The following is a 19537-nucleotide window of genomic DNA, read 5'->3' as shown; positions in this document are numbered from 1 at the left end:
GGGACTGTACAGTTGATGATTTTCATGTGTTTGCATTCTGTGTTTCTTGTGAGATTTCCTGAGTAGAATATCCGGTCTACGAATTCATTGTATCACTTCGTTATCAAGTAGCCTTTCACATCCATATCCACAACACACATCTAAAATCATGGGCTCCATAACACCCGAACAAAAATCCGGGGAATACCCTCAATTAAAAGAAAACACCATCAGAGTATACAAAAAACGAGGTATTACCCCTCTCCTCTTTACAAAACGAATTCTAATCCCTCAAAGCACATTATGATTACCGCACGGTTCATTCAATTCTTTCTCAAACATTCGTCTCTACAATTTCATTCATAGTACCAGATGAAGATGGAGAACCATCACCCTTTTCATTACCAATGACCGCTGTGGCTGGAAACTATGATCCCCACAAACCCATCTGTGAAGATGACGGAGACGAGGAACAGTATGTACAAGAACAGGAGAGTTTTGGCGAAGGGCCATTCGATGTATATCTCCACGGGAATTCCGCCATGATGTTAAACCGGATGACGAAACAGGGAGGAAATATGAAAGTTGTAATCAGTAGCACCAAAGGTATATTATATTTATCTCCGTTCAAAACAAATGCTCTACTAACAAGCCCTAGTCGACGGACTAATCCTCCACTTCACCCCTAATGGCCACTCCCTCAATTACCGCTCCTGCATCATCCACGGCACCGCCGAACCTGTGACTTCCGCCTCTGAAAAAAGCTACGCCATGCACCTCCTCACAAACCACATGATTCGTCGTCGCTGGTCACAGACTAATCCCGTGGCGCCCGAAGCCATGAAATCGGTGCAGGTGATTAAAGTCGTTGTGCGCAGTGCGTCGGCGAAAATCCGGACTGGGAATGTAGAGAGTTTGGAGCGGGGAGGATTGGGGGAGCGAGAAGATGTGTGGACGGGGGCGTTGCCGTTGTATGAGGTGCTGGGAAAACCGGTACAGAGTGCGTATTGTGATGATAGGAAGGTGCAGGAGGGAGTGGTGGATTGGATGGAGAGGAGAAATAGGGAGGAGAGGAGGTATGCGGAGGAAAAAGCGATACCGTTGACGTTGGGTGGTTGTAGTAAGTGATGAGTGTGTAGTATGTGATATGTAATAATAGATACCCCAAATGAAGTATATAATATAGGAATAAATTTACAAGCAGAATGATGACAGGAATTGTGGAAAGCGCGGATATTCTGGAGTTCATTTGTATCCTAAGTCATCTTACATGTTGAATTGATCACTATTAGACTTCTCAGAATCCAATCTTATGGCACCATGCACTAAATTTATAATTATTCAGTTATTGGAGAGAAATAAAAGCTTCTATAGGCTGTTGAACTTAAGTTCGTTGGGTTATGCTAATGCTATTAGACTATCAATTCTCAATTCTCAAACTCTGTGTTCTCGCTACTATTTCTCTTATTCATCACCTTCCTCTTCTTGCCAATGGCCTTCCCGTTCCTCCTCCGATTCATCTTCGTCATTGTCTTCGTCCTCTTCCACTTGAGTTTGTGCCTTTCGCCATTCTTTTGGCTTCTGTTGGAAGCGGTTGTTGGTCTTCTCTTTCCGAAACATCTTCGATCTGACTGTCGTACGCAGCAACAGATCATCCTCTTCCATGATTTCAGCCTCTTGCTGTTTTTTTCCAGGTTTGGACTTTGCATTCCCCAATTTATCTCGTTGGCCCCGTTCTCTCTGCTTTCTATTCCTTATGAGCCTTGCCTGTTCGACCTCCATCTTTTTGATTGGATCATTCCCGTTCATGATTTCAATCTCTAGTTTCTTTTGTCTTGATATTTTCGTTTTTTTTGTGCATTACTTTTGAGCCTTTTCTGTTCGAGCTTCCTCTTCTTAACTGAATCGTTCCCGTTTATGATTTCCTTATCTTGTTTTCCTCTCCGTTGTTGCTTTATCTTGACTTTTCATTTAATCGGAGCCGTTCTGTTCGTTCCTCTTCAGTCTCCTGTCTCTCGGGCAAAAGCTTCTTTCCGCCTCCACCGCCACGGGTTTCTTCTTCTGCCTCTTGGCTACCAATTTCCATTGATGAAAAGCCCGCAGTTCCCAATCTCCTGTTCTCTTCTCGTCTACGACTTAATGGATTCTGTTGGCGAGCCATTTCTTGGTACCTAGTCTCCCCATTCTCCTGCCACACGGCACGTTCTCCTTGACCAAGTCTTCCTCTTTCAGCCTGCAGGGTCCTTTCTCTCAAAAGATGGTCTATATTCACTGGCTCTATGTTGTTTCCAATAGTTTCTCCATGCCTATATGCCATCCCCACCCCCAGATTCCACCCCATCATTCTGCTTTCCGCTTCCCTCCGAGCGCGATCCATCTCATTCACTTCTATTCTCCTCTCCTCTCTCTCCCTTCTCTCCATCTCTCTTGTCTCTTCCGCATGTCTTTCAAGTTCCAATTCCATCTCCATCCCAACCAGACGCTCCGCATCCGTCGGAGACGGTAACCTTCTCGGACTACTCATACTGATCGTAACACTCGCACTTATTTCCAGAACCCTAATTAACAATTTACAACAAATACATCTGGATCTCTCCTCCTAACGCCCTAATCCCCTCGCCCTCCTCGCAAATAAACCTCGCAGTCAACTCGTCCCCGACAATTTTCGTATCTATGCGCACAATTTCTCTTCGTCCAATCTTTCCCGGTACTTGTCCCAGATTGATATACCAGTATTCACGCACCAAGTAACAAGCACTGTGCCACAAACTAAAAGTAGTACTTTCAATCTCGATAAATCTGGCCTGTCTCGTTTCCCAAGATTAACAAGTACGGATAGTAAACGATAATGAAAGAATGCAAAGATGTATTTGATGTTTTGATGTTTTTTTTACCAGCTCATCCCATGCTAGATCATATTATGGAAACAAATGAAGAGGGGGGGGGAAGAACAGACAAGCAAGATGAAATGAAAAATCGGGTAACAAGAGAAGAGCAAACACAGAAGGTGGGTGGGTGCTGGAAAAGTAATATCATGAAGGTAAAAAGCAGGAAAGAGCGAGCGAAGTATGCATCTTCGGCCATATTGAGATTGTTACTGCTATTTCGTATATGCCATGAAGAAGTTGCGGCGAGGAAAGAAGAAAAACAAGGTACATTGAAGAAAGAATGCTCGTTTTCGTATAGTACAATTCCTCGTGACAGCATAAAAGATACGCAGATTATATCATGATCTACTAGTAATACATCCCCGCAGTTTTTTTTTATACCAATTAAACATTAACACTTCCCCCTCCCCTTCATCCCTCTCACGGGGAAGGACTACCAATCCTGAATACCCTCCTCAGCGAGATCGAGGGGTTCCCCATTAGCCGCCGCTCTTGCATTACTAATTTCCCATTCAAACTCCTTAAGTGCTCTAATCTCACTCCCTACAAAAAGTCCTCCAATTAAACCATCAATAACGCCCGCTCCAAGTCCCAAACTACTCAATAGCATAAGTATAAAGGCAACGAAATTTCGAGGACTCCACCAAACAGCTACAAAACAACCTATACTTATGAATACCGAAGCGACGAAATGACCTAAACGAAGACGTCTTTGACGACGTTCTCGAAGTCGGTAGGTATGAATCATGGCGATGATTTCATCATATGTTGAGATGGGCAGGTAGGGTGGTGATGAAGAAGTTTTGAGTTGTGTATGAGCGCTGAGGAGATGAGATTCCGAGGGGGCGGTTTGGAGGTAGACACCATTAGAAACGGCGGATTTGTTTTGTATTGTTTGTTCGGTTGGTGATGCATATTTTGTATGTACCAATGTTGCTTCGACGGAGAAATGATCACTTAAAGAGCATTGATGTTTTGAATGCCGTTGCAACATACCAACACGTGCATCTTTTACTATCCATCCTCCTGCTGATGGATTGTTTTCATCGAAACATGTGTTGGCGAAAATATAGTCTAGTCGTTTCGCACGAGGATCAGGGGTATCACCTGCAATCTCAATCTCGGGACGATTTGGACCAAGACGTTTTTGTTCTCCCTTACTCCAACGCCAAGTATTTAATACGCTATCGCAAGTCGCACCGTTTTCCGATAGATTGAATTCAGCAGTGGGTATTGGACGTCTTCGAGCCTTTTCAACTTCATCAATCGCCGCACCGATAGAACAGTCAGGATGCAAGACCATCCAGACATCTCGAGCAGGCGAATGTGTGCTGATAAGTCGATGGGCGAGGGATAATGGTATCATATTGAAATCTCCTAGGCCAAGAACTAAATGGCCACGCTCTGCGGCACCTCTCATAAGTTTCGCTATTTCCCATGCTTGTGCTGTTCGGTGGCAGATATAAGAATCGTTTGGTTCTGTTTCGTATGGTGCGTGGAGCTATGTACGTTAGCTTAGCAGAGCAAAAAGCTTCAAAGTACTTGCATGTGTAGTGAAAACCTCGACAATATCTTTCGGCCCTTGCCCAAATCGTATTCTGGCACCAGCAACACCCTTCCCAACAAACCAATCGCCTCTGAAAAATGCCGTAGGCCGGCCATTGAGAGGATACCTGAACATCGAGCTCTCTTCGATTGGCCATTTGGACAAAATTGCCAACCCCCCTCCAAATATGCCACTGTGATAAAACTTTCCATAAGGCAAAATATGTTTCGTTTCCTTTCGTATGCTCTTGTAATCTTCCTGTGTCCAACACTCCTGGAGACCAACTATATGGGGTGTAGGATTTGCAGAGCCAATGGCTTGCCCAATTTCCGTAAGACGTTCATTCCGTAGGGTAGAGATAAACTTGAGACCCCAACAATTGAGGGTGATCACATTGATCTCATTAACTTGTAGTGATGGGGAGTCCATAACGATTGACGTAAGCTTTGGGGAGAGAGAAGTGGTAGAATAGAAGTCTTATATCGTGGAGATCTGCTGAGGCGGGAGCGGGAGCGGCGAAGTGCTGAAGGAATGAAATTAAAGAACTCCGTTTTGAGATTTTGACCCTTGCAGTTGCATACAATAAATTCTATCACTCTATTCTATTGAAATCAAACTCAAGTAAGCAGAAAAAGTTCGGACAATCAGTTCAATGTCTGGATTGAGTAGCTATTATGGTGTTTTGAACCATTTCCTATCAGTTCGGTCCCTTCCCTTGAATTAACCTTCATGACGTTTCTAGGCTCAACACCAAGGACTCAAAACCAGGGGTTCATGGGTCCCATCCGGTAAAACAGCCGATGCTATACAAGGGTAAGCGCACCGCGTTTAATTTCTCCATGTGCCAGCGCTTAATTAATTTGAGTCGTCATTAATGTGACAAGAGCTCGAAAGCTCGAAATAATATCCGACATCGATGAAATAGCTACAACTCCATTCAATATGGCAGAAAGACACCAAACAAAACGTCGAAGATACGACAGCGAAGTTTCTACACCGGGTTATAGTTCGCCGGATGAATTGGCAGATGATAAAGCAACCCGACCATCTGCGAGCACGCGTCGCGATTCAACACGCAGACAATCGAGACCATATTCTAGTGATGGCAGCGCCGATGAACTAGACAATACCGATCCCCGCCATCGAAGTCCACGAAGGACTCGAAGTCGTCGAAATTCAAATCAATCAAGAAGTAGATCTACCTCTGAAGATTCACATCGCTCGGCGCAATCCTCATCTACACCTTCTCATAAACCTTTAAAACTCAACTACAAATGCAAATTTATATTACGGGGACATCGCAAAGGAGTTGCGCAAGTAAGATATTCGCCCGATGGTCGATGGATAGCTAGTTGTTCTGCAGATGGCACAATTAAAATATGGGATGCGGAAACGGGAAAACATTTGCGAACAATGGAAGGTCATCTGGCAGGTGTATCGACGATTGCTTGGAGTCCGGATTCAAATACTATAGCTTCAGGATCAGATGATAAGGTCATTAGGCTTTGGGATCGAGCGACTGGTAAACCATATCCCACGCCTTTACTTGGTCATCATAATTACGTTTATTCGGTCGCTTTTTCTCCAAAGGGGAATGTAATCGCAAGTGGAAGTTATGATGAAGCAGTCTTCTTGTGGGATCTACGGGCAAGAAGGCAAATGAGAAGTTTGCCAGCGCATTCCGATCCGGTTGGTGCGGTGGATTTCATCCGAGATGGAACATTAGTATGCAGTTGTTCTACTGATGGGCTCATGTAAGTTCATTTGCTAGCCATTCATAATTTTGTATCGAAAATACTAATATTCTCTTAGTCGAGTATGGGATACAGCAACTGGTCAATGTCTTCGAACTCTCGTACACGAAGATAATGCGCCGGTAACTACAGTTCGATTCTCGCCCAACGGCCGGTACATTCTGGCGCATACACTCGATTCATGCATACGACTTTGGGACTATGTAGCTGGAACATGCAAAAAGACATATCAAGGCCACGTTAATAATAAATACTCATTGGGTGGAAGTTTTGGTTTCAGTGGTAATCAAGGATTTATCAGTTCGGGTAGTGAAGATGGAGATATTCTCTTCTGGGATGTTAGCACAAAGGAATTAATTCAGAAAGTTCATGGACATGAAGGCGTCGTTTGTTGGGTCGATACTGCTCCTGGACCAAATGGAGCAATTGCCAGTGCTGGTTTGGATGGGACAGTCCGAATATGGGTCGATGTGGGTGATGAAGATGGGTCCCCGAGACTGGATAATCTACATCTTGAATCGCAAGGCACAAATCATGTAAAGCAGGAAAATGGAGAAGATGAAGATATGGGTGGTTACAGGAATGAGGAGAGAGATGATAGAGATGAGGAAAGGCAAAGGAGATATAGCAATGATACCCCGAGAGATGATATGAGTGTGGATAGGGAGAGATCGAGAGATAGAGATATAGATAAGGAAAGGGAAAGGGAAAATGAAAGGGATAGAAGCGAGTTACGCAGTCCGGAGAAAATGGAGGAAGACTAATCAGCTCTGATAGAGAAACTTACTTTATTTTATGTGTAAAGCATCACACTGTCCTTCATCCACTTGAACCCTAACAGTAGCCTGGAACTAGATTCTCGGTAAGATTTAAAATGGAAATGTATCTTCGACCGACCTAAATGTTTACTTGCAAGATAACGTGACAGAACAACCCCTTTCCTCAGCCACCAACCCGCAGCTGTCACTCAGAAGATACAAGTAGTATTTCATCTGCGGGGAGGATTATAGTGTTTGAGCTTCGAAGCTGGAAGCTAGGAAACTGCGTATCTGTAAAAGCAATAATTCCACTCGGACTACTCTGTTACGTTACTAGGTTCCGTATTGATCCTAGATTTGTCTGATTTTTGGTAAGTGCTAATAAGTAAGAGTGAATGCCTGAAGCGCTTTCTCGGTACGTACGAAGTAATATAGTAGTGAAAGAGGTTCGGGACGCCAGCCACAAAATCGAAAATTCGGCTTTATTCCACATCACATACAGTGATTTAAGCTCAAACAGGCTGGCCATACATTATAGAGTGGTTTTGATGGGCTAAAGGCTCGACTGTATAATCATAGGTTCTAAAGTCGAAAGCACATAAGCGAAGAAGTACCAAACAAAAACGTGAAATGGAACTCAAGAAGTGTGCCCTCTCAGCCCCAAGTGGACCCCCTGTTAAAGAATTCAGGCTCTATATGCATCGCACACCTTCTATCATGCGATTATGTTCAGCAAACATGCAAAACCACATGCCTTGTGCCCGAAACTGGTGATTGAGCCTGTGCCAATATCGATGTCAGTATAAGTATCTGAGTGATGGGCACAATGATCTTTATGAGGTCTCAAGTCTGATATGGGAATCCTGAGATAGACATAAGGTAGAGTAGAAGTGGGAAATTGTGTGAGAAGAGGGAGACTTGGGCGCTTCAAAATCTATACGTAGCGTATCACATGATTTCATATCATCCAACCAGTATCCTCCCCCAAGAACTGTGACTTATAGGACAGATCAATCCAACGCTCACGATAATGGTGTCTTTTCCAACGTATACATTCTACAAATTCACTGTAGCTGCTCGATTCACCCAGATTCGTCCTGTTCAAGAATCAATCTCGCATTTAAGAAATCCTGCCATGCATGCTAGCCCTGTTTTACGGTACATCCCTCATTCTAGGCGAGATACGACTGCGCCGTACTTGCATCGATGTTGATATATATATACATCGTCTTTGCAGGTTCTAAAATCTTTCAATTGCTTCTTCGATACAACACACAGAAAGATTTATAGGCATAACATCTTCACACACCATCTACATAATACCCAGTCTCTAGAATATCATCTCCCATTCGACTAACAATTGGCCCCAAAGTTCAAGTCGCCACTTCCACAAAAAATAAAATACCTATCGACAAATCTTCATAAAGTCGCCATCATGAACTCAACGCCTCAGCAAGAATCAAAAGCCCTCATCGAGTTCAGGCCATTCTCACGCTTACCATTCGAACTCCAAGCCCGAATTCTCAAAGAAGCACAACCTGGTCCGGTGTTCATCGATTTGTTTTTATTTATCCATGTAGAGGGAAATCATAGAGCATTTAAAATTACTCCTCCTACATATCATGAGCTGAATAGTTTACTACTAGCTTGCAGAGAATCATACGCAGAGATCTTTCGCAGATTTCAAAGATTTGAAGTTATGACCCGCTTTTGTTTGACGACTATGTGTGCAAGCGCAGCTACTTTCGGCCTCACACCGATATTCTTCTGGTCGAAGCCACAATGATGTTGCAGTTATATGACATGGGCGGAAGTTTCTCTATAGAGAGTATCACACAGTTGGCGTTGAACAATATAATTCTAGAATCGTGGTATTGTCCTCGTACGATCTTGAGCGCCAGAATGAACAACGCAGCCAAGCTATACACGTTCTTGAGTAACCATTGTCCGGCTCTCTCAAAACTGTGGCTCATAGTTAAGACGGAAACTTCAGGCATAGAGTATCCATCAAGCAAGCATCTACTTCGCATGCTGGATATTTCAGATGGATTGATGGATTGATGGATCTTGATTTGCGCGTAAAGTACGCCCCGGGTCTACGCGACCGACAAAAGCACCTGCAAAGAATGTACTTTCGGCTACAAATGAAAGACATCAAAGGAGACGCGGACATGATTGCTGGAGACTTCAGTCGGTTTTTGAATACGAAAGAAAGTGATCCCTGGCCCACACCCGGAGAGGCAACTCTAAAATACTGGAAAACTCGCAGGCCTGTAACGGCTCTGATGTGCTTAATCACTAAAGATGAAAGTGGCAGGGATATTTATTCATGCACGCTCGAACAAAGTGGTACATCACCCTGGCTTTGGGTGCCCACCTTGAACGTCAACATTGCATGCCATCAGGACGGAACCCCTGTGCATAAATACAAAGGGCTGACTCAAATGTTTGATGGTGAACCGTGGTAGAGCCGCTCAATATTTGAGGACTATCGACGACAGAATTTCTCAGCTGGGAATAGGGGAAGGATGCAACAATGTGAGAATTGAAAGACCATAAATTTAAGGGCGGAAAACTGACTAGATGAACAAAGCACCTAGTTAGACAATTTCACATAATAAAATGTTTCTTCACATAATTTCTTCTCTAAAAGCTTTCACTCTTAGTGAAATGAGTCTTGATTTCGGAGCTCTAGTATCCTATTTCAGTCGTTTTTAACTCTACTGACGAGTGGCATACATTCAACATATCAAAGTGTTCGAAATCTAGAAGCTGGCTTCGCTTTTTATTTGAACCCCCATTCTGTCCATCAATGACCCACAGCCCTAGATCCATCATGATACTCAGAACTTTCCCGGGTTATCACCTCTAAACTTTGGTAAAGAAGAAGTATATCTTGTATGCCTTGGGATTAGTAAGTGTTTTCACAAGGTTGACTTCCTAGGTTTTACTAGATAGCACTAACTTATCCGTTGAAAGTCCTAATTTTGGAATAAATGCGCTAAGCATCTACAATTCTATTTGTTCTCTGCAACCACACATTGATACCTAGTTAGAACTTCTACCAAGCGAGGTGAATAACCTCTGGTGACAGATGCAACTCTCGAACCATCTTATTCCTCTAGAATGATTATTCACTAGCTTGCCCTACTCCACTCACCCATGTGCCACGAATTCACTACTATACATTAAATTTCGTTAAATTAACGAAACCGGTACAGCTACTGCAGTTCTTATCAGTACCTGATTCTTACCATACGCAATTCTTCTACATCTTCCATCATCGAGATTACTTGAGACTTGCTGTATTTGACCTCAACAGCATCGTATCGCTTCGTACGCACAGTTTGCCATTTCAACAAATTATCCATCGCAAGGACAGATACCTCCCTCTTCTAACTTGCCATATCTGAAATATACACACAACAACATGGCCGACAACATCTCAACGACAGCATGTTCAAAAGCAGCATCAGAAAAATTCGACGAGTTCCCATTGTTTTCCTCGTTCCCGGTCGAAATCCAGTGCCGGATCTTCAAAAAAGCCTTTCCAGACCCAGAATTGATATATTGGGACTTTGACATCCGATTACCGCATGAGAAGAGAATGCTGATGTTTTCTTTGACAAAAACAAACATCACGCATTACTCTCTCTCTTGCTTGCATGCAAGAACTCACATGCAGAGGTCTTCCGGAATTACGAGAAAATCGAGATGAAATTCCCAACCTCCACGACCTTCCAGAGTTGCAGTCATTCTGATAGCTACAGATATCTTCGAATGACTGTCGATACTCTCTCAATGAGCTTTACCAGCTTCATATCATTGGATATGGTGGGAGGACGCATGACGCTAGATAACATCACACATCTTGCTTTGTACGTTGATTTTTAGTATCAATCAGATCAATTATATATGCATATTCTAGCCAAGTTCTATATCTCACTCAGAATCCACTGTCCAGCTTTGAACACATTGTATTTCGTTATTGATTACGGTGTGGGTCCAGCTACTTGGACCAATCTCGAATACAGGCAACTCGTTGATATTAGTGAAGGCTGTATGGATCTAGATTGTGATTTTCCGAGATTGAAACAATCCTTGAATGAGGAATTTCGATATTGACCTAATCGGGGACAGCGCCCAGACTTAAACGATGCACTGGAAAGTCTTAAAGGAATCGACATGGGTTGCAAACAACTATTGAAGAACTTCGATCGCTTTATAAATACCACAGAGAAAGACACGTGGGATAAGCCTGGAGAGGAAACATTAAAGTACTGGAAAAACATCAGACCGACTCCAGTGTTACTGATGAGATGCCGAGACCATTTTCAGGCACGTCCTTATTCTTGCACTTCCGAGTATCCCGAACTATATCCAAGAATGGATGAGATTGATCTGGGAGTCCGCAAGGATGGAACGCCACTGCACAAGTATACAGGTTTGAGGCAAATCTTTGAAGGGGAACCGTGGTAGACGGAGGAAGGCTTGACAAATGACAAATTTGGCAAACAAGTACTTGATATGGTTTAATACAAAGACACCTCGTTGTCATGAAACAAGAGGAAGCAGAGGAACTACTGATTCCGGTAGACGATGCTAGTGTAGTCCAATAGGTCTTGCACATGGGGTTTGTATTTCAATAACATGGGAAACTAAGACTAGCCTCAGCTTATGTCAATAGGCTAGTCAGAGTAGCAATACGTTCTTTATTAAAAACCCTCTTAAATCTTTAACTATATAGTGATGAGTCATGCCAATAATGCTAATAGTGAAAATGCAAAGCAAAATCAGAGATCTACCACGAAGACCTAGCCGAGTATCTAGCTATATACATGTAGGATTACTCCAGAGTCTAGATCCCTGTGAAACTATGCCTTAAACTCAAAGAGCTCAATTAACACCTTCTCACATATAATTGCAAAGAGGCCTTTTATATATGGGATATGATCTAATGACCTTCAAGATTGATTCGCTTGTCATGACATAGTCTCCTGCACTCATGGACAAATTAGGAACACTGGAATCAAAATGACATTAGATCAAGAAAAAAGTTGTTCTTTACACTCTACATCTCTTAGTAGAGGCCAGATGTCAATTCCCTAAAAAATATACGGACTAGAAAGATTTCGGGGTGGGCAAACTTGGGGTTCCAAGTCATGCATAATGTGTGTCACGGTGACATCTATTTTCACAACAACAAACTGACCTACAACTGAGTAAAAGAAATTCAATAAATCTGCAGCCTCTAACACATATAAATAGTCAGAAAAACCAAGATAATCAGTTAAAAAATCAGTGTTGTGGCAGCTTTCATAATCTTCTCAGATGAAGGAGTTGGGCGGGCAAGACGAAAAAAGTTGAAGTTGAATAAAGTTGAATGAAGTTGCATAACCAAAATTCGAACCCGAAAACCAAAAAAAATGCTGTTTTTTCAATAATGGCAGAGTAGTTGATTAAACAACTTTTCAGATATGCAACAAATCTTTTGTGATTCTGTGGATGTCACATGAAGAATATGTGACTGGGGACGGTAATTAGATGGGGGAACTTCGGCCGGGCAGAGGGTTGGTGGCTCGAGCTTGGGGTTTCGTGGGCGTTGATGGATAGGATGGTTGGAGGTAGGTTTAGGATGTTCTGGGTTTGGTGTGGTGTGAGAGTGTATGTTTTTTGCTATGATGGGATGGAATGGGATGGAGGGAGTTGCTTTGTTGCGAGAATTTATTAGGTGAGGAGTTGGCAGGAAGTGGCATGATTTTCAGGTTTTTGTTTGATGTATTTGATTCAAAAACATGTCAATGAAGTCTAGAAGCAAGCATTCTTTATGGTAGACTAGAATACGACGAACATTTTGCTATCAAATTTTAACTTTTAAAATCCTGTGTATATCTGGATCTGAGCTGCGTAAGTTGTCAAATTGGTCTGAGAGACTGCTTGATTCGGGCTAGAAGGATCTAGCGAGGTTTGTTTGGTGAAAGCCTACACTGGATGCTATCTATTGATATTTTGGCAACGATCTGCTAGTGGAACGGTCACCATATCAAACTTTGAGATCAATATTCTGATCAATCCGCTTGTAATTTGACATGAGCAGACATCATGGCTCTCTTCCCAACTGGATTCCACCAACATTCCCGGGTCTGACCTCTCTCTATTTCAATAACAAGAACGTTTTAGATGCATATATTCCGTATTCTACGACCCCGAGGTTCAAATACAATACTTAAAAGCAACACAAATTCTCCACTGGTTCATTTAGACATCTCACAAAGGACCAGAAGCAGCACACAAAAAGCTCCTTTCCTCTCCAATTCTATCACCATTTTCTCGAACTGAAAGTCATGGCTTAGTGATATTCGACTATCTAGCAAACAGAACTTTATGATGGCATCTTTGAGGAAAGGAGCTTTCACCTGTGAAATACTTGATTCTAACATCTAGCTTTCACTTCTGAATTCCTGTTATATGCAAGGAGCCTGTAGCAAAATGAAACTTATATTTTATTATGCTTGTTGCGCTCACCGAGAGACAAATGTTTTCATGATTAGGGAGGTTGCAGATCTTATAGAAAAGGTGGTGGCTCTGGCTAATTGTAGAGTTTGAGGTATAATGAGAGGTGAATTGTGAGAAGGAGTTGGGAGAAGCATTGAGGTGAGCAGGCTGTTATGAACTGACTTTCTAGGAAGGTATATTTGCGTTGAAAAACTATGAGATTGGTGTAGGTTTGGGTGGGACGAGCTTCATTAGGCTATCAAAAACAGGGAGGATGTTCGAGAGTCTGTTGATGGGGGCCATGGTAAGAACTCTGGGCTGAGTGCTTGACTGGGGTATATTTTAGTTCTTTGGTCAGCTAACATACATCATCAATGCACCGTTGTACATGAATATCTACCTCTAGACCAATCGAAACCCTTATCAGAAGTTGAAATGATTTGTTTCCAACTCATATCTTCCATATTTCAAGTTTCAAACATAAACGAACTTTGAAGAGTGATGAGATGTAGTTGATTATGCTGACAAACAAACGTGACAACATCAACATCGGAACGTCGGGATCTTCCCAATCTGTCTTAGTGTCTTAACCTCCACACACTAAGCCATGCCACTCGAACTTGTGCAGTCCCTTTCTTGATATTGATTACTTTCTCAACTTGATACCCGACTTTCCTGATATCAACATTCAACCTTCAATTCTTGGTCCTTGATAGATATCGCACACTTTTTGTTATATTTGTTTCCGGTTTATGACCTTGTTAAATCTACAACAATTCATACTATTTGCTTGATACTAAGTTAATAGTGTTGCCTAAAGCTGCTGTCTTCATCACATTTTCTGAATTCGTTGAACTTGGTCGGATATTGTATGGTCTTCTTTAATATTGAGATCAAGCATTATCCATTGGCGACTTCAACCCTTTGGATTACTTCAGTGTTATAAGTACTCTGATTCTTCGAGGTTGCTTCGATCTTCCAAAACCAACATGACTCCTCCCACTCCCACCAGTGATGATCCTTTTAACAACAAGAGATATATTGGAATGAAGAGTATCTGGGTAAGATAATGAATAATCTGATGCCAAGAGTTCTTCCTAATCATACTATATAGAGTAACGTAAAGAAAGGCGCAGTCGGACAGGATCCAAATCAAAAAAATTGGGCGGCTCAACAAATCAAATTGGATTCAAGTTTCGCGGCACTACCACCTCCATCTCGAGACTCAATATCAGCTTCCAAAAACTCATGTTTCTCTGATCTTACCAACTATATCCCTGCAGGATCAATTCGAATACATAAGCACGGGTGTTCGCTCTTGACGGAAGAAGTTTTTACGTGTCGAAGTTGGCATGCTTTTTACCTTCCTTCCGATATCACCAACTTCCAACAAAGTATCTTGTATCTACCAAATACTGTACAAGGTCAATTGCTTCGTTCCGCTGCCCTTGCTGAGTACACTGGAATACACAATGCTGGTTGGATCAGAATGGAGTTCAAGGCAAAAGACAAGAATACTGGTCAAGTAAGGGTCTATATACTACCAGATGATATTGGAAATGCTGTATTAGATCGGTAAGTGTTTATTGGATACTGCATTGGTTCCAGACTCGTGCTAATTTCTTTCAGTTCGATGAAGCAACTTCGTAAGGGCATGGAGGCCTTACTAGACAAGTTAGACGTTTCAAATGCGGCTTGGCAAGGAACATGGTCAGATGACACACCAATTCAGCACATCAACTCTGAGTTGGATGACAAAGAATTTACAGATGTCGTCTCGCTCTTTGACATGTTTAACAATCTACCATCTCCAAAACCAGACCCAGGGGTGATCGTTGGAGATCGTTATGTACAAGATGCGATGAGATCTCTCCTGACAGGTAATGTCCAGGGGCTGAATCCAGATACTCAAATGCATCCATATCAGTAAGTAGCCAGCTCACAAGTTCTCCTACCTTCCGCCGTCCCCCCCTACTTAGTTGTGCGTTACCATTTCAAGCAAATCTTCTTTTGAACTCGATTGTAGCATGGCTATGTCCTGATCTTATCTTTATCTCATCCCTCACTCCGAAGCAGCAAGGACTAACTTATCAATCATTAACAGATGTCAAACGGCTGCTATGATGTTGCAGCGGGAAACACAGCCAGGATACATTATGGATCCACGTCTTCGAAGAATACAAGATCAGTATGGACAGAGCTTTTACTGTGATTTGAGTGCGAACGTTTGTTTGAGGGAGCCACGCCTTTACGAAGCTCCAAGGGGTGGAATATGCGCAGAAGATATGGGTCTAGGAAAGACTCTAATCTGCTTAGCTCTGATCCTATCAACAAAATATTTGAGACCTCAAATGCCAGATGAGCACTCCATTGACTCTATTCCCACGCGAAAAGAGACGGGTTCTCTTCTCGATATGTGCGCTTCGACCGTCGGCAGACAAGGAATTCCGTGGGAGATAGTCCTTGGAAAGATGGAGTCCGAAGGAGAACTTGGATTCAGCCAAATGCATGCCGCCTTAACTAGAGGAATTGGCTACTATTGGTATGAGCCTGACCCACCAGCTCGCGAGACACGTCGTCCAATAGCCTCAACTAAGAAGAAGATTTGGCTCGCAAAGTCTACACTTGTAGTTGTTCCACCCAACTTGGTGCACCAATGGATACAAGAGATCGAGAAACATACCACCAGCTTGAGTTATTTGGTTATAAATGATATGAAAATTCAAGTACCTGCCGCCCATGAGTTGGCAAAGTACGACATCATTTTATTTGGCAGAAGGAGATTTGAAAGGGAGGCTACAGAGGAGACTTTGACATGCCCACAGAGCACCATTACCTGCGAGCACTGTTTTGGAAGGCCGGAAGCTTTTAACTGCGCTTGCGAGATATCTACAGAAAATGCACCGGCAGAAGCCTTTAAATATCGTTCTCCACTTCGAGATCTCCATTTCAAGCGCCTGATCACTGATGAAGGACATGGCTTCGGGAATGTAACGAAAAGCGGACAGTCAAATGCGATAATCATGGTTGACTTCTTGCACCTTGATGCGCGTTGGATTATTTCTGGAACTCCGACGAACGGGCTTCATGGAAAAGACGACGAATTTTCGAGGGCTTGTGAGCTCAGAAATAATGACACGAAGTTTTTCGGTCCAGAAAATGCCAAGACGCCCCTAGAGAAAAGCTGCACTAACTCAAAAGGAGTGTCGATTATGCAAGAGACTAAGGACCTTGAGAAGCTTGGAAATATATTGAAGTCATATCTTAAAGCTCGACCATGGGCAAACACGGCTGTGGTAGGTGATCAAGCATCTTGGCTAGATCTAGTCATCAAACCACGATATAATCAACAGATCCATGGCGATCCGGGAATTCTTAAGTCTACTTTGAAAAGTATGATCATCCGACATACAGCAAGAGACATTACGGGTCAACTTAGACTTCCCCCATTAAACAAGAAAATCGTTTCCCTCGAAGGATGTTTTCAGGATAAGTTGTCGTTGAATATATTTTCGATGATGATTACCATAAATGCTGTTACCTCGGAAAGAGAAGGTGTAGACTATTTCTTCCATCCGAAAAATAGGAGAGCGCTTCTTACTTTGTTTTCAAACTTACGACAAGCTTCTTTCACTTGGTCAGGTTACACCAAGGCAATGATTGAAAACTCGCTTCAAACCGCAGAGAAGTTCCTTGCAAAGGATGACATCAATCCTGAAGACAAAAAGCTTTTGCAAGAAGCGATTCGAGCTGGAAAGCTAGCCCTTTCGAATGGCATATTCACAGCCGTTAGTCAACTACATGAAATGGCCATGTATGTACAGAATCCTCTACCGGAAGAAATCAGGCGTGCGTGGGCACTTGACTACCATGATGGGAATCCAACCTTGATGGGCGCTAGTATGATATGTGCTGCCAAAGAGGTGTTTTATACGTATCGTCGTGGTAGCCTCGTCGATCCATCCGAATCTGTCTTTGATACAACTAAACTCACCAACTTTGGAGAGAATTTGATGCGCAGGATTGCAGTAAACGCTGATATAGACCATGTCGAATTCAGAACAGCACAAGCACACTTTACAGATCACAGACCGAGTGCAAGGCCCGAAATCTCAACTTCAGTGAAGAACCCCATGTGGAGAGAGTCTACTATCATATCCACAGCTTCATCTAAACTCTCATATCTCATGGACCAGATTTTCCTTCACCATGAAAATGAGAAGATAATTGTATTTTACGAGGCCGAACACGTGGGATATTACATTGCGCAGGCATTGAAATGTGTAAACATCGAGCATTTAGTATACACCAAGAGAGATTCAACCTCTGAGCGTTCAAAATGTGTTGTAAAGTTCAACTCCGTCGCTGGATTCCGTGTTATGCTCATGGATGTGAATCAAGCCGCGTTTGGTTTGGATATGAGCGCAGCATCAAGAATATACTTCGTCAACCCAGTATTCTCACCACAAGTTGAGGCACAAGCTATCAAGAGATCTCACCGCATCGGTCAGCTCCGCCCTGTACACGTCGAGACTTTGGTTTTGAACGGAAGTATTGAGGAGGTGATCTTGACAAGACGAAGCACAATGAACGGCGAAGAGCACGCGCATCTGAAGAATATCCTCGACGACCGAAAGATATATGACTGGATCAAAAATGTTCGATTCTACCCTATTGCGAGTAGTGAATTACCAGGTCCAGAACAATTTGCTCCTCTTTCTTACCCGCAACATGCGTTTGAAAAGCGTAACAGCTCTCTGATTGATGCATATAAGGATGTGGTCCCTACGACGGAATCAGGAACTCTTGAGCCCGTTCCAGCCCAATTGACGGAAAGCAGACACTCAGTTTCAGGCGGTGAAACTACTCGTAATGTGGTTCGATTAGGCAATTTAAGCCATACCTTAGGGTATGAGATTTCAAATTTCATTCTTGCAACTTATAAGAGAGGACTTCGGGAGCGGATTCATGAACAAGAACTGGGACTAGGTCGCTGGATTGATGGTTTAATGCTTTCGCATCAGATTGTTAATGCCTCTACTAGTGGTGAGGCTGGATCATCCTATTCTGCTCGCGGCGTTGGCTTTGCTACGAGAAGTCAATCCGGATTAACTACAGAGACCGGACAGCCTCTTCTCGAAGATGAGGAAACAGATGAGAATGATCAAAAGAACGAAGAACATCATCCAGAATCTCTCCGCACAAAGCCCATCAAGACAAGATCGGCTGGAAATGATCGACATAATGAGTTTACCCCATCGGAAGTCTCGAGAGAATTGGCTGAGACAGAAGTACAAGAAGATGGCAAAGAGGAAACCGAAAAATATAAAGAAGAGCAAGGCGAAGAGCGTGGGACCATGCAAGGAATTGAGGCGAAATACACGTCAAATCATTCACGAAGACATGAAACCCAGAGCCATAGCCCTGCTCAAACACTCAACTTAGAGGATAGAATAAAAGAAATGGTGGAAAAAACAGCTATCATACAACGCAAGGCTACTCAGCCCAGTGCTAGTATATTCGGTGGTATTGGACCATCTGCTCCTGCACCATCAGTTTGGGAAACCCTAGAATTTGGACAAATTACCAGTGAAAAAACAACGAGTGCACCATCGAATACTTCAATGAAAATGAATGAACCTCCAAATGAGGAACTGGCGGCGGAGAAGGCAGAACCCTTCGAAAATGAAAAAGATGAAGACATGGAGGACAAAGAGGTTGCAGATGATGCGGAAGATGAGGCTACAAATGCGGAGTCCGATGCTTCCCAGGGAAACTTGTATGATGCATAAGAGCAGCCAGCCATGATGTAGAGGACTTGATTTTAATGTGGCATGGTTTGGTGAACGCATGTGGGTAGAGGTGATATGGTAAAACGTCATAAAAACGCGGGTCTGCGCGATAGTTATGATATCTAGGCTACTGTCTGGATTGATCTCAACAGTTCAGATGGGAGAAAGAATAGTAATGCATATATGATGCGAGCGATAAAACAAAACTTGATGTTTTGAGTAATGAGATAATGATATTTGTTAGAGATCCAATACAGAAAATTACAAAATAGATTCAGAATAATTTCATTTCATTTTGCTAAAAGTGATATCATTTTATTTCTAC

At 42.8% G+C, this 19537-nt stretch overlaps 8 protein-coding genes across 8 annotated transcripts; 6 read left to right on the top strand and 2 right to left on the bottom strand.

Annotated features, from left to right (window-relative positions):
- Positions 1–148: 148 nt before the first annotated feature.
- On the top strand, positions 149–1107 carry Bfra_011500 (putative flavin-nucleotide-binding protein; the record flags this gene model as incomplete). The annotated part of the gene is made up of 3 exons (XM_037341826.1): positions 149–230; positions 277–585; positions 638–1107. The coding sequence occupies 3 exons, from the start codon at positions 149–151 to the stop codon at positions 1105–1107; spliced, it is 861 nt and encodes a 286-aa protein (XP_037194683.1).
- Positions 1108–1443: 336 nt separating this feature from the next.
- Bfra_011499 (uncharacterized protein) lies at positions 1444–1788 on the bottom strand (the record flags this gene model as incomplete). The annotated part of the gene is made up of 1 exon (XM_037341825.1): positions 1444–1788. One exon carries the CDS (start codon positions 1786–1788, stop codon positions 1444–1446), a length of 345 nt encoding a protein of 114 aa, XP_037194682.1.
- A 145-nt stretch (positions 1789–1933) lies between these two features.
- Positions 1934–4842, bottom strand: Bfra_011498 (putative inositol phosphosphingolipids phospholipase c protein; the record flags this gene model as incomplete). Its single annotated transcript, XM_037341824.1, has 3 exons — positions 1934–2486; positions 3305–4368; positions 4429–4842. 3 exons carry the CDS (start codon positions 4840–4842, stop codon positions 1934–1936), a joined length of 2031 nt encoding a protein of 676 aa, XP_037194681.1.
- A 513-nt stretch (positions 4843–5355) lies between these two features.
- On the top strand, positions 5356–6931 carry Bfra_011497 (putative wd repeat domain 5b protein; the record flags this gene model as incomplete). Its single annotated transcript, XM_037341823.1, has 2 exons — positions 5356–6167; positions 6226–6931. 2 exons carry the CDS (start codon positions 5356–5358, stop codon positions 6929–6931), a joined length of 1518 nt encoding a protein of 505 aa, XP_037194680.1.
- A 1779-nt stretch (positions 6932–8710) lies between these two features.
- Positions 8711–9393, top strand: Bfra_011496 (uncharacterized protein; the record flags this gene model as incomplete). Its single annotated transcript, XM_037341822.1, has 2 exons — positions 8711–8889; positions 8925–9393. 2 exons carry the CDS (start codon positions 8711–8713, stop codon positions 9391–9393), a joined length of 648 nt encoding a protein of 215 aa, XP_037194679.1.
- A 962-nt stretch (positions 9394–10355) lies between these two features.
- Bfra_011495 (uncharacterized protein) lies at positions 10356–11050 on the top strand (the record flags this gene model as incomplete). Its single annotated transcript, XM_037341821.1, has 3 exons — positions 10356–10612; positions 10678–10803; positions 10876–11050. 3 exons carry the CDS (start codon positions 10356–10358, stop codon positions 11048–11050), a joined length of 558 nt encoding a protein of 185 aa, XP_037194678.1.
- Positions 11051–11110: 60 nt separating this feature from the next.
- On the top strand, positions 11111–11404 carry Bfra_011494 (uncharacterized protein; the record flags this gene model as incomplete). The annotated part of the gene is made up of 1 exon (XM_037341820.1): positions 11111–11404. The coding sequence occupies one exon, from the start codon at positions 11111–11113 to the stop codon at positions 11402–11404; it is 294 nt and encodes a 97-aa protein (XP_037194677.1).
- A 3005-nt stretch (positions 11405–14409) lies between these two features.
- On the top strand, positions 14410–19212 carry Bfra_011493 (putative snf2 family helicase protein; the record flags this gene model as incomplete). Its single annotated transcript, XM_037341819.1, has 4 exons — positions 14410–14481; positions 14535–14995; positions 15050–15346; positions 15525–19212. 4 exons carry the CDS (start codon positions 14410–14412, stop codon positions 19210–19212), a joined length of 4518 nt encoding a protein of 1505 aa, XP_037194676.1.
- Between the last annotated feature and the right edge of the window lie 325 nt (positions 19213–19537).

Source organism: Botrytis fragariae, assembly GCF_013461495.1.
Source record: "Botrytis fragariae strain BVB16 chromosome Unknown tig00000037, whole genome shotgun sequence".
Classification (NCBI taxonomy): domain Eukaryota; kingdom Fungi; phylum Ascomycota; class Leotiomycetes; order Helotiales; family Sclerotiniaceae; genus Botrytis; species Botrytis fragariae.
This window is presented reverse-complemented; position numbering and strand designations above follow the sequence as displayed.